Source organism: Anabrus simplex, chromosome 2 (genome assembly GCF_040414725.1).
Source record: "Anabrus simplex isolate iqAnaSimp1 chromosome 2, ASM4041472v1, whole genome shotgun sequence".
Classification (NCBI taxonomy): Eukaryota; Metazoa; Arthropoda; class Insecta; order Orthoptera; family Tettigoniidae; genus Anabrus; species Anabrus simplex.
The window spans coordinates 847133409-847147925 of NC_090266.1; the positions used below are offsets into that span (position 1 = coordinate 847133409).

General features: G+C 42.6%; 1 protein-coding gene across 1 annotated transcript in view; it reads left to right on the plus strand.

Annotated features, from left to right (window-relative positions):
- LOC136863137 (uncharacterized) overlaps nt 1–14517 on the plus strand; it is a 182722-nt gene that overhangs the window by 148786 nt on the left and 19419 nt on the right. The window contains exons 5-6 of the mRNA XM_067139480.2: nt 3865–3998; nt 9623–9809. Coding sequence (XP_066995581.2) covers nt 3865–3998; nt 9623–9809 — 321 coding nt within the window. The remainder of the gene's footprint in view (nt 1–3864; nt 3999–9622; nt 9810–14517) is intronic.

Sequence of the window (14517 nt, forward strand, 5' to 3'; positions counted from 1 at the left end):
ATCGAACCCACCAACTTCGGCTCAGAAAGCCGGTGGTATACCGTCTGAACCACTCAAGCCCGGCCCCTGCAGTGTTCTTGATTTTGCTGAGTGCCGGTTCTGGTATATGGTGTTTTTCAGATTACTCATTGCTAAAAGGCTGGTGACGATAAGTGAACAGATCGAAGTGGATACTCCCTACTTATTCATTGTCCTATTCATCCCCTGGAGAGTCCGGCTCCATGGCTAAATGGTTAGTGAGCTGGCCTTTGGTCACAGGGATCCCGGGTTTGATTCCCGACAGGGACGGGAATTTTAACCGTAATTTGTTAATTCCCCTGGCACGGGGACTAGGTGCATGTGTCGTCTCCATCATAATTTCATCTTCATCACGACGCACAGGTCGCCTACGGACGTCAAATCAAAAGACCTGAACCTGGCGAGCCGAAGTCCTTGGACATATCCCGGCACTAAAAGCCATACGCCATTTCATTTCATCCCCTGGAGAAAACGATATCCAGAGAAAATCGTAAATAATAGAAATATCAATATATTGCGATATCATCCAATACGTGGGACCTGTGACAATATTTTCTAAACGAAAAATGTTCCAATCATTTCTCTGGAGGAGAGATGGCACCCCACATATATCGATAGTAGATTCCTTTCCTGTTGTTCCGTTATGTGTGGATTGCGATTTTCCTTGGATTAGCACTCATAGATACGTCGTATAACAGCACCATTAATTTTGTAAATGGCTTCATCAGACTAACAATGAAATCTGGACTATCTTATCTTCACAATTGTACATCAACACACACACAAAATTCGATCGGGATGGATCTCGTTCAGTGAATGGGGTAGTTTCAGAAAGCACAGATTCTACTTCATAGCCGGCCCCGTGGTGTTGGGGTAGCATGCCTGCCTCTTACCCGGAGGCCCCGGGTTCGATTCCCGGCCAGGTCAGGGATTTTTACCTAGACCTGAGGGCTGGTTCGAGGTCCACTCAGCCTACGTGATTAGAATTGAGGAGCTATCTGACGGTGAGATGGCGGCCCCGGTCTAGAAGGCCAAGAATAACGGCCGAGAGGATTCGTCGTGCTGACCACACGACACCTCGTAATCTGCAGGCCTTCGGGCTGAGCAGCGGTCGCTTGGTAGGCCAAGGCCCTCCAAGGGCTGTACTGCCATGCCGTAACATGCGATGAACACTGGCTTTAGAAACACCCGTCTCGTGTTTACGTGGAGCCTCCGTGCCTCAGGCTGCAGCGCGCCGGCTTCTCACCGCTGGATTCCGTGGTTCAAAAGCCGATCAATCTATATGAGATTTGTGCTCGACAGGCGGGACGGGTTTTTCTCCGGGTACTCCGGTTTTCCCTGTCATCTTTCATTCCAGCAACACTCTCCTCTATGATTTCATTTCATCTGTCAGTCATTAATAACTGCCCCAGAGGAGTGCGACAGGACTCGGCAGCCGGCCCAAATCCTATCCTCACCGCAAGTTGGGGGCTTCATTCATCCCATCCCTGACGCTAATAATTACCCACCTGTCCCCCAAATCATTGCGTTGCTGTCATACTGTATAGACTAGCGATTTCCTGTTCGACTTGGCAGCCTCCAATTGTACATGGGGTTTCATGAGATTTAGGAAAGTACTTGATCTGGCAAACTGCTCTCGCCACAAATTCGTTAATCCCTTATTTGTTTACAGACGTTAGAGGTAATGCAATTGCGCGACACTGTCCATACTACCTACAAACTGTTTTCCAGTCATTGACCGGGTCAGAGATGTAATGAATGAAACATATATAGGCTGTTATTAAAATGGGGTCGCCACTCCAAAGGTGATTTATATTAATGAGTGATAAATGCTATGAAATGATAATGGAGAGTGTTGCTGGAATGAAAGATGACAGGGAAAGCCGGAGTACCCGGAGAAAAACCTGTCCCGCCTCCGTTTTGTCCAGCACAAATCTCACATGGAGTGACCGGGATTTGAACTACGGTATCCAGCGGTGAGAGGCCGACGCGCTGCCGTCTGAGCCACGGAGGATCTCTGTCCATACTACTTGTTTATATTTTTTAATTTTTATTATAATCCATTGGATGGGCTCTTACATATTTTATTCATCAGTGACGCCTCACTTTAGTCACTGACCTCCTATTCCCAAAATGGAGGGTTCAATCTCAGCTGATGTCAATTGCATTCAAAAGTGTTTAAATGGGACAACACCGTTTCGTTGGCTTCCAGCATGTTAAAGAGCTCTTATAGGATTAACTATTATTATTATTATTATTATTATTATTATTATTATTATTATTATTATTATTATTATTATTATTATTATTATTATCCAACCGAGTGACTGCACTGGATAGAAGTACAGGTAGTGAGATGAGAACTGTCGCTTGAGCTACGAAGAAGGGGAGAGGGATGGAATGTCGGAAGAACTTGGCGTTTGGGCTACTGTAACCGATCTCTACCCGTTCGTCCTCCGCAATATCCTCTAAAGATGTGCCCACTGTACATACACGCAGTAATACAAAGGACCTCACTTCGTAACCTTTAACACAAAATGTGGGGCCTAATATATGCCTGTAAATAAATAAATAAATAAATAAATAAATAAATAAATAAATAAATAAATAAATAAATAAATAATTTCTTTTTTTGCTAGTTGCTTTACGTCGCACCGACACAGATAGGTCTTATGGCGACGATGGGACAGGAAAGGGCTAGGAGTGGGAAGGAAGCGGCCGTGGCCTTAATTAAGGTACAGCCCCAGCATTTGCCTGGTGTGAAAATGGGAAACCACGGAAAACCATTTTCAGGGCTGCCGACAGTGGGGTTCGAACCTACTATCTCCCGAATACTGGATACTGGCCGCACTTAAACGACTGCAGCTATCGATCTCGGTAATAAATAAATAAATAAATAAATAAATAAATAAATAAATAAATAAATAAATAAATAAATAAATAAATAAATAAATAAATAAATAAGTACACCCCATGGCACTACAGCCCTGAGAGGCTTTGGCTTACCAAGCGACCACTGCTCAGCTTGAAGATCTGAAGATTATGAGGTAGCTTTCTAGACCGAGCCGCTATCTCACCGTCAAACATCTTTCAGTTGTCCACGTGTAGGCTGAGTGGACCGTGAACCAGCTCTCATAACCAGGTAAACAATCCCTGACTTGGCACGGTACCTCTTGAATGTGGATGTGGCGTAATAAATAAATAAATAAGTAAATCAATCAATCAAACAATCAATCAGTCAACAAAAATAAATAAATAAATAAATAAATAAATAAATAAATAAATAAATAAATAAATAAATAAATAAATAAATAAATAAATAAATAAATAAATAAATAAATAAATAAATAAATATTCTTCTACCACTTTTCCCCACACCTTGTGTAGTCGCGGGTGGGACTGTGTCATACAAGTGGATTTGGCCCTTTTTCACGGCAGGATGCCCTTCCTGATGCCAACCCAATGTTGAGGGATGCAATCAATATTGCGTGTTTCTGTGCTGGTTGTAATAAATAAATAAATAAATGAATAAATAAATAAATAAATAAATAAATAAATAAATAAAATACAAAAATAAATAAATAAACAAAAATAAATAAATAAGCATATATGTCGACTTCTCACACAAAGTGGCTATACATGTAATCTGGTTACAAGGGTTCTTCTTGATGTTAGTTGTCGAACATTCTCATCCGACAGAATATCTTTCTTTTGATTTCCCGGTATTACACTACCCGTGCCCTAATGCAATTTTTGGAAGGTCAAACTCAACAATTTTAATCAATTAGATATATTTATAATATACAGTATGTAATCATCTCACGGAGTTGTAAAACACTTTTACAGAATTTCCGGACACCAGGCCTACAGTAGAAATTGAGAGCGACTTTTACATTGAAGGAGAGCCGCTGGTTGTCAACTGTACGACATTGCCCATCAGCTTCCAGTCTACACTAACCTTCTACGTCAACAATGAAGCGGTGAGTTCCGAGTGGACACGACCCACTCCAGTCTCTGAGCTAAGTACTACCTTACATCCCTTCCATTATTACTGTACATTCACTTTCATGAATCCAGCATTCCCGGCAGAAGATAAGTCAGTCTATCATAACAAGACAAACACTCCTTAGTTGCAAATACCTGGGGACTTCGGATATCATAATAATCAGTCCTGTGTACTTTAAGATAGCTTTTGTAATATGTACATTACTGTGCGTATTTATAACGGAGAAGAGTGACCCGAACAGGCTGGACACAAAGGAAAAGCAACGACAAGATGACGTAGGAAGTAAACGAAATTTCATCCATGAGCTCCAAACACGAAAGGCAAATCTGTGGAGCACATCTCCAGAAACAGTAACTTCCACTGAAACATCTTTGAAGGAAAAGTTTCTGGAAAGGGTGTAAGAGGACGATCAAGAGAGATCTACTTTAAAATGTGTTGGGAGTCCTTACACTTAAACAAAACTCTGTGGTTGCAGTGACAAGGAGTCTTTAGAGTATGAATGAATTTGGGGCTAGGATTAACAAAGTTCCCCACAGAACTCAAATTAAACTACCCTCCTGCCAGAAACTTGGAAAATATATAGTAATATGGTGTTTTTCAGGGCTGGATACGAACCAATGACAGCCAGTATGGCAATTGCTGCAGTTATATGAATATGGGGACAGGGTAAATGAGACACACACACATCAGTCAGAGAAGAATTTTATGATAATTCTTCACATATTGTAGTTTGATCAGTGTTACTAACACCTGATGACAAAAAGTGACCAAATGATTGCCAAATTGAACAGAAATGGCTAAATATATGGGGTAGTCAAGTAGTTTCTTTATTCAGGGTTGTAAATCATACGACGCCTTTCCGGGTGAACCGAATTCGCCTTTACCCCCTCAGATAGGCAGCCCCATCTTTTTTTCTGTATGCCAATAATATTATTCAAAATTATCAACTACTAAGTGATAGTTATCTACTAACTGATATTTTCAACGGGTAGGCCTATTTCGGAAAAATAATACCAGCACTTCTCTTACTGCTAGCAAAGGAGGAAAAGCTATCTCCGTACAAGCTATGACGGCCCTTGGAGGAGTGGAAATGGGTCTTCTATTATCCGCAACCTCGGCACTAACTGGGATAGAGTGGCTGACTCGATGTCCGCCCACCTTTGCCCCAGGAATTAACCTGGTACTCTCTTTTGGTGTAGGCTACGATTTTCCAGAAGTGGAAAGTTTGTTGCTAATTTTATCAGCTTTCTGGTGGCGAATCGAATCCACGTCCCCCTGAATGAAGAGAAGTGAACGGCTTCGGTTAGACACCCCCCAGCCCCCTGCTCATAATACATACAGTACTTCTCATTACCAGAATGGACGGTTTATCACAATGCTGCTAGCCTCTTGCATAAAGTAACAAAGAGCAGGTTCTGTTTTAGTCACTCATTGTTTGGGAGATGATCGAGCGAGTAGACCTTGCGGTTAAGTGCGCGCAGCTGTATACGTTTTATTTGGGAGATAGTGGGCTCGAGCCCCATTGTCGGCAGTCCTGAAAGAGGTTTTCCATAGTTTTCCATTCTCACACTAGGAAAGTGCAGGGACTGTAGCTTAATTACAGCCATATCCGCTTCTTTCCCACTCCTAGCCATTTCCTATCCCATCGTCGCCATAAGACCTATCTGTGTCATGTGTCGGTTCGAAGTGAAGCGTTGAGCTTCATTACGCACAACCTCGATAGACGCGTATTAGTCGTATAAGTGGACAGTTCTGGCGCCTTCTCCTCCTCAGGCCCTCCTCAGAGGCCTCCTTCTCCCGCGGGAAATTTGAATGTTCGCGGAAGATTTGAATTTTGGCGCGAGATTTGAATTTGTAAACAAAGCCACGTGCTTTTTGACAGCTTTCATCCACCATCGTTAAACAACAACGCATCGCTAACCTCATTGCTGCCATCTTGACGGGGCTAAACCTCAATGCTGCCATTTTTTACGGCACTAAACCTAACGGGCGGGAAATTTGAATCTTAGCGCGAGATTTGAATTTGTAAACAAATCCACGTGCTTTTTTGACAGCCAGGTTTTTTGACAGCTGTCAAGCGGCCATCTCTAAACAACAACGCATCGCTAACCTCAGTGCCGCTATCTTGACGGGGTTAAACCTCACTTTCGCCACCTTATGCATGTGGTAGCGCGCAATTTGAAAAATTCCACGTGCTCTTGTTTATAAACAAAGCCACGTGCTTTTTTACAGCCACATGTTTTTTTGACAGCTCTCATCCGCCATCTTGCATCGCTAACCTCAGTGCCGCCATCTTGACGGGGCTAAACTTTATAGTTGTCAACTTAGGCACGTGGTGGCGGGTAATTTGAAACGTTCTACATTCTTTACAAAGCCACGTGCTTTTTCGACAGCTGTCATCCGCCATCTTGCATCGCTTACCTTGGTGCTGCTATCTTTACGGTACTAAATTTTACAAGCTGGTAATTTAAAATCCACGTGCTTTTTTGACAGCTGTCATCCTCCATGTTACATCGCAAACCTCAGTGCTGCCCTCCTTAGCTACTACGTTTGAGATGTGGTGGTGGGTAATTTGAAATCCACGTGCTTTTTTGACATCTGACATCCGCCATCTTTAATCAAGAGAGCACCGTGCTGCTATCTTTACGGCACTAAACCTTACGAGCGGGCAATTTGAAAAATTCCATATGCTTTTTAACAGCTGCCATCCGCCATCTTTAATCAAGAGAGCACCGTGCTGCTATATTTACGGCTACATTTGGTAGCGGGCAATTTGAAAAATTCCGTCAGCTGTCATGCGCCATCTTTAATTAGCAGAGCATCGAGCTACAATCTTTATCGTAGTAGCGGGCAATTTAAAAATTTCCACGTGCAGCTGCGACCATCTTTAACCAACAAAGCATCGTGCTGCTATCTTTAGCTACGTACCTTCGAAATGTGGTGGGGGGTAATTTGAAAAATTCCGTTAGTTATCATCATTAAACAGTATAAACTTAAGTGCATACGCGAACCTAACCTCTCATCTACCATCTTGAAGGAGACTATCCTTAGTTTACGACAAGATGCCCTTCCCGACGCTCATTAGCGCTTAGAGGCTACTACACAAGATGGCGGCGGCTGTTATAGCCTCCTCCTCCTCTGTCAAGGCATAGCTTTATTGAGCATGCATCGCCAAGGCATGAGTGCGCAGCGATAACATCATTGTGCATGTTCAGACTTGCGGATTACAAACGAAGTAATTGAAACATAACAAGACTAGAATCGAACACTGTACTCGATGTTGTTAACTTCAACATGTGATTAGAACATTGATTGATGTGTTGAGAACACGAAATAAGTGATCAAGACTAGAATCGAACACTGTACTCGATACAACATGTGTTTACAACATGTCAGGGGATACCTTTGTTCTAAACACATGTATCGAGTACAGTGTTCGATTCTAGTCTTGAGCACTTATTTAGTGTTCTGAATACATCAATCAATGTTCTGATCACATGTTGAAGTTAACGAAATCGAGTGCAGTGTTCGATTCTAGTCTTGTTATGTTTCTTTTGTAATCGGATCTTCTTAGAACAAACGTATCCCCCTAACATGTTGTAAACACATGTTGTATCGAGTACAGTGTTCGATTCTAGTCTTGATCACTTATTTAGTGTTCTCAACACATCAATCAATGTTCTAATCACATGTGGAAGTTAACAACATCGAGTACAGTTTTCGATTCATGTATTGTTATGTTTCAATTACTTCTCTTGTAATCCGCAAGTCTAAACATGCACAATGATGTTATCGCTGCGCACTCATGCCTTGGCGATGCATGCTCAATAAAGCTATGCCTTGACAGAGGAGGAGGAGGAGGAGGAGGAGGAGGTAGATGAGGCGGAGGATGTAGAGGAGGAGGAGGCAATAACAGCCGCCGCCATGTTGTGTAGTAGTCTCTAAGCGCTAAATAGCGTCGGGAAGGGCATCTTGTCGTAAACTAAGGATAGTCTCCTTCAAGATGGTAGATGAGAGGTTAGGTTCGCGAATGCACTAAAGTTTTTCTGTTTAATGTTGATAGCTAACTGAATTTTTCAAATTACCCGCCACTATATTTCACAGGTAGTAGGTAAAAATAGCAGCACGGTGCTCTGTTGATTAAAGATGGCAGCTTGTCAGAAACGCACACAGAATTTAAAATTGCTACCGCCACATTTCAATGGTATGTAGCTAAATATAGCAGCACGATGCTTTATTGATTAAAGATCGTCGCAGCTGCACGTGGAACTCTTTAAATTGCCCGCTACTACGATAAAGATAGCAGCACGATGCTCTGTTAATTAAAGATGGCGCATGACAGCTGACGGAATTTTTCAGATTGCCCGCTACCACATATAGCCGTAAAGATAGCAGCACGGTGCTCTCTTGATTAATGATGGCGGATGGCAGCTGTTAAGAAAACATATGGAATTTTTCAAACTGCCCGCTCGTAAGGTTTAGTACCGTAAAGGTAGGGCCTATGACCTCGATGTTAGGCCCTTTAAACAACAAGCATCATCCGTAAAGATAGCAGCACGATGCTCTCTTGATTAAAGATGGCGGATGTCAGATGTCAAAAAAGCACGTGGATTTCAAATTACCCACTACCACATCTCAAAGGTAGTAGCTAAAGAGGGCACCACTGAGGTTTGCGATGTAATATGGAGGATGACAGCTGTCAAAAAGCACATGGATTTTAAATTACCGGCTTGTAAAATTTAGTACCGTAAAGATAGCAGCACTAAGGTAAGTGATGCAAGATGGCGAATGACAGCTGTCGAAAAAGCCCGTGGCTTTGTAAAGCATGTAGAATTTTTCAAATTAACCACCACCACGTGCCTAATTTGTCAACTATAAGGTTTAGCCCCGTCAAGATGGCGGCACTGAGGTTAGCGATTCAATATGGCGGATGACGGCTGTCAAAAAAGCACGTGGCTGTCGGAGAGCACGTGGATTTATTTACAAACAAGAGCACGTGGAATTTTTCAAATTGCCCGCTACCACATGCATAAGGTGGCAGCAGTGAGGTTTAGCCACGTCAAGATAGCGGCACTGAGGTTAGCGATGCGTTGTTGTTTAAAGATGCCCGCTTGACAGCTGTCAAAAAAACGTGGCTATCAAAAAAGCATGTGGCTTTGCTTACAAGTTCAAATATCGCGCTAAGATTCAAATTTCCCGCCCGTGAGGCTTAGTGCTATAAAGATGGCAGCACTGAGGTTTAGCCCCGTGAAGATGGCAGCAATGAGGTTAGCGATGCGTTGTTGTTCAAAGATGGCGGACGACAGCTGTCAAAAAGCACATTTCTTTGTTTACAAATTCAATCTCGCGCCAAAATTCAAATCTCGCGCCAAAATTCAAATCTCCCGCCAAAATTCAAATTTCCCGCAGGATTAGGAGGCCTCTGAGGATGGCCTGAGGAGGAAGAGGCGCCAGAACTGTCCACTTATACTACTCGTATTTTCATGTTAATTTACTCCTTAATTCGGTGAATTTTTTAAATTTGGAATTTAAAAGAGATAACAGAGGGAGAGTCAAACGGCTCCTTTTATATCTAACAAGCATTTAATTTATTTCCAGGCGACGTCCAACCTAGTAACGTCCTGGCCCGGAGGTGCGACTCTACGCTTCACTCCGCAGCGTTATAACTTCTCACGGCGAGGAGAGATGAGACTGAAATGCATCCTGTCCGTGATGGGGCAGTACCATGTCAGTAGCCGCTCAGTGGCAATCTGGCTGCACACAAACACCACAGAAGAGTTCCCAGGTTAGTCCTCCCTTTCTTTATCACCACAATTCGAGGATCACGCCACGAAATACACTTGCACGTGAAGTCCATTGTGCAATGTAAGCTCTCAGATGAATACTGTACTTGCCTGCTCACACGAACAGCTAATTGGTCGGTGTAAAGCCATAGTGGACTAAGCTTCAGTCTGGAAAATAATAAGTTAAGGGTAGGTGTAGATGTGCTGCACAAAATGAACAACGAAGAAGGCAATCTATCGATACATGCAAGTTTTATGAGGAATGTTCATTATAGTTGCGTCTAAGCTGGCCTCAATGCTCACCAAGTGCAGGGAACTAACATACGAAAAACTGTGTGTGAAAGTATATATATCACACCCTCGCACTGTATTCACAACTACGAGATACTATTTCTATTATTATTATAAGATTTATTATTACTATTATTTCATTTGTACATTTATTCTTAATATTTTTAATTGGAAAGACTACATATGTGATGTGAGCAATTTGTTTTGTACAAGCGGATGGGAAAGCAGTACTATATACAACTCGGAAAGTTTCCGCGAGTCATGTGGAACAGCCCCGAGTCTGATGACGTGGCCTTGCTGTTATTGTCTTGGGACCCGGAGGAGGTTCGGGGCGTGGTCTTCGAATGGCAAGAGGATCTTCCACTCGTGATTCGATGGCCAGAACCAATGTAGACGTACTATGAGAGTAGGGGAAGCTGAGATCTATATAGGCATGTGAGAAAATAGCGGAAGAAGAGGAGATGTAAATTTGTTAGAATGGAGGTTGACTTAAAACTATGGTGGAACGTTGCTGACTTGAAATTTTTGTATAATTTGAAGTGTGGTACCGACCTACAAACTGTGGAGTGCTTAGGCACTTGGTATGATAACATTTGTGGCGGCTTGGTGTCTAATATGTTGGTGAAAGCTATGAGGTACTGTATTTCAGTCTTTCCATAATTTATGATCTGAAACAACAACCGTGTGTTGTTTATTTGCAGCATTTTTCAGAGATGGGTACAGAGGTTCGTTTTGATACATTTTTTTGCTAGCTGCTTTACGTCGCAACGACACAGATAGGTCTTATGGCGACGACGGGACAGGAAAGGGCTAGGAGTGGGAAGGAAGCGGCCGTGGCCTTAATTAAGGTACAGCTCCAGCATTTGCCTGGTGTGAAAATGGGAAACCACGGAAAACCATTTTCAGGGATGCCGACAGTGGGGTTCGAACCTATTATCTCCCGAATACTTGATACAAATCTAGAGCCCGTGCACCTCTCAAGGTTACTGTTACTAGGTAAAACATAAACGGCTGCTAATTTCAGATGACCGCCAGCCATAAAAGACAGCCTGAACAGGAGGCTCTGGATTTACATATTAGTTCTACAGTGTGTACCGTAAGAGGGAGGCCATTAATCTGAATGTTTCTACTACCACGGCCGACTTGATGCAGCGTAGATCTAGTTGGCCGTGGTACTACACTACGTATCGTAAAGTAGTGCACCGAGCGAGTTGACCGTGCAGTTAGAGGTGCGCAGCATTGAGCTTGCATGTGGTAAATAGTGGGTTCGAACCCCACTGTCGGGAGCCCTGAAGATGGTTTTCCTTGATTTCCCATTTTCACTCCAGGCAAATGCAGGGGCTGTACCTTAATTAAGGCCACGGCCGCTTCCTTCCTACTCCTAGCCCTTTCCTATCCCATCGTTGCCACAAGACCAATCTGTGTCGGTGCGAAGTAAAGCCAATTGTAAAAACAATATATAAACTAGTGCCTTCTCTTTCAAAACCTTATACAAATCTACAGCCAGTGCATCTCTCCAGATCACTGATGCTAGATTAAACGTTTTGTGACGTCATTTCTGTTACACATCCTGGCTTTACTATTCCTCTGTAACAGTACATTTCAAAAGCTTATATTCTCATTCGTTCTGAGCTAGTTATTGTCCATGTGGAGTATATCAATGTTTGAAGTGAGCAAATATATTTTCTTTATGGAAGGCCATTCTTGCTTGTGCCAGTCTGCATTTTATATCCTTACTTCTGCCATGGGTAGTTATGCTACTACTCAAGTAAAATATTCATCTATTTCCCTTTATTATTATTATTATTATTATTATTATTATTATTATTATTATTATTATTATTATTATCCCTTAACCTGAAAAAGTATTTAGTGGGACGTTAAGCCAATAACATTAATTATTTATTATTATTGTTATTGTTATTATTATTATTTATTTATTTATTTATTTAGCGTATGGCTAGAGATACAGCATCTATTGATCTACACTATATACGTATGTCCAAATTGTTTATATAGTCTATAGCCTCTGGAGTCGCAAAAGCGAAGTCACTAGCACTGCCATTGTATTTTCTAGTCCTGCATTCTTCGCTTATGTGCTTCACTGTCTGTTGTGTAGCGCCACAGTCACACTCAGGCGTTGGGATTCTGTTCCACTTGTAGTGGAAGGCTGCACAGTTCCCGTGGTTTGTTCCGATCCTGTTCAGTGCGGACCATAGTCTTCGAGGGAGGTTTTAAATCAGGTGTCGGCGTCTTCTTCACAGAAGGCACTGTCGGGCAGTATTTGTCGTTGAGTCTCTTCTGCCATTCAGCTGAAGTTTGGTAGTTGCTGTTCCACAAGTTCTTGGTATCTCTAGTTGGTGGTTTTCTCGAACGCAGACGATTAATATTCGCATCGGGAGTTCTGGGTTATTCACTGTTTTACAGACTTCTCTTAGGAGAACATCTTTACGTCTGAGATCTGGAGGAGGGATATGACTTAACACTGGTAGCCACTGGGTGGGAGTAGATTTGATTGTGCCAGTGATGAGACGCATGGTAGTGTTCAGCTGGGTATCTATGATGTTTGTGTGGGCACTATTCAGCCATACAGCAGCGCAGTATTCAACAGTCGAGTACACCAACCCTAAAGCTGAACATCTCAGAGTTGCAGCTGTAGATCCCCAAGTTGATCCACACAGCTTATGAATTATATTGTTGCGAGTTCTTACTTTGGCAGAGACGTTCAGGAGATGTTGTTTATAAGACAGTGTTCTATCCAGTGTGACTCCTAGATATTTAGGTTACCTGTTATGTCTCAATTTCTGGTTGTCCATGTATACATTTAACTCCCTGTTAGCCATTTTATTGTTTAGGTGGAAGCAACAAACTTTAGTTTTTCTGATGTTTGGTTGGAGTCCCCATACTTTAAAGTAGTGTGCCAGTGTCTTAAGGTCTTCAGTCAGGATCTCTTCTGTTTTCTCAACTGTTTTGTCCCTGATAGCAAGTGCCCAGTCATCGGCGTATCCGAATTTCCTTGAAAGTGTCTTCGGAATGTCTGCAATATATAAACTAAACAGAAAAAGAGCGAGAACTGACCCCTGTGGCAGACTGTTGTTCAGCGATCTTTGGCTGCTTACAGCTGTCCCATTGTCTTTGACTCAATATTTTGTTCAGGAGTCGTGCAGTTATCCTACATGAGACCACTTTCAGGAACTTGTAGAGTAATCCATCGTTCCAGACTGTGTCAGAGGCTGCTGTCAAGTCTAGGAATACCACTGAGGTCATGAGTGTTGTTTGGAAGCCTGCTTCTGTGTAGGTTGTAAGAGACATAACTGATCTGTCGTACTTCTCTGTGGTCTAAAGCCCACCTGTTCCACTGGAATTTTTTTGAGTATCTCAGGACCAATTATGTTGAGCAGAAGTCTTTCTATTAGTTTATATGCAACGCTGAGCCAGGCAATAGGGCGGTAGCTCTCCGGTTTTTCACTTGGTTTACCTTTCTTAAGCAAGGCAATAATCTTTGTCTGTCTGAATAGTTTTGGTGTCTTGCCTCTTTCAAGGATATCAGTGTAGAATTTAGCCAGCCAGGCACGAGCCTTTTCTCCACAGTGAGCGAAGAACTATGGGTGCATACCGTCCTCACCAGGGGGTTTACCTGATTTAGTGTCACTGATAGCTATGTTTATTTCTTCCACGCTAAATTGTTTGGAGTGTGCCACCGGGGAACTACTTTTCAGGAGTTCCAGTTCTTTCTTAAAGTTCTTAGTAAGTTTATTGTTTCTTTTGCTTTTGGAAGTCATGACCATATGAGAGGCGATCTTGTTTGGATGGATTTCTGACATCGTCCGTCCAGTTGCTTTTCCGTCTCCAAACTTCTATAGGAGAGACCATGCTTGTCGACTCGATTTAGTGAAGTATAGAGAGCTAACTTTATCTTCCCATTTTTGCCTTCTGGCTGCATCTAGGCTGTGTAGAGGTTTTCGCTTTCCTCGTTCCATCCAGGGGTGTATTCCCTGCGAAACCCTCTAGCGATATGTTTCTTTGCTGCTGACACGACAGCTCCTACGAATCTTTCATAAGCGTCATGTGTAGGTGGTATCCGACCTACGCATTTATCAAGTTCTTCTGCGAAGCCAGGTCAATCAGCCTTATTGAAATTCCAGAGTGGTCGGGGGCTAGATGTGATCAGAGGGAAGTGGATGCCAATTTCGTATAGTACAGGCCTGTGCTGGCTATGAGGGAAGTCGTCGAGTACTTTTCGAGTAGTTGGTAGAGGTTTGTTTCCTTTGTCTCTGGACACAAAGCACAGATCAGGACAATACCCCCGTTTCCAGGCTGCTGATTTGAATGTGTCCCGGTCTTTGGCATCAAAGACGTGAAACAGGTTGTTTATATCCATCCATTCCAGTACTGCTTCCCCATTATCGTCATTAGTTC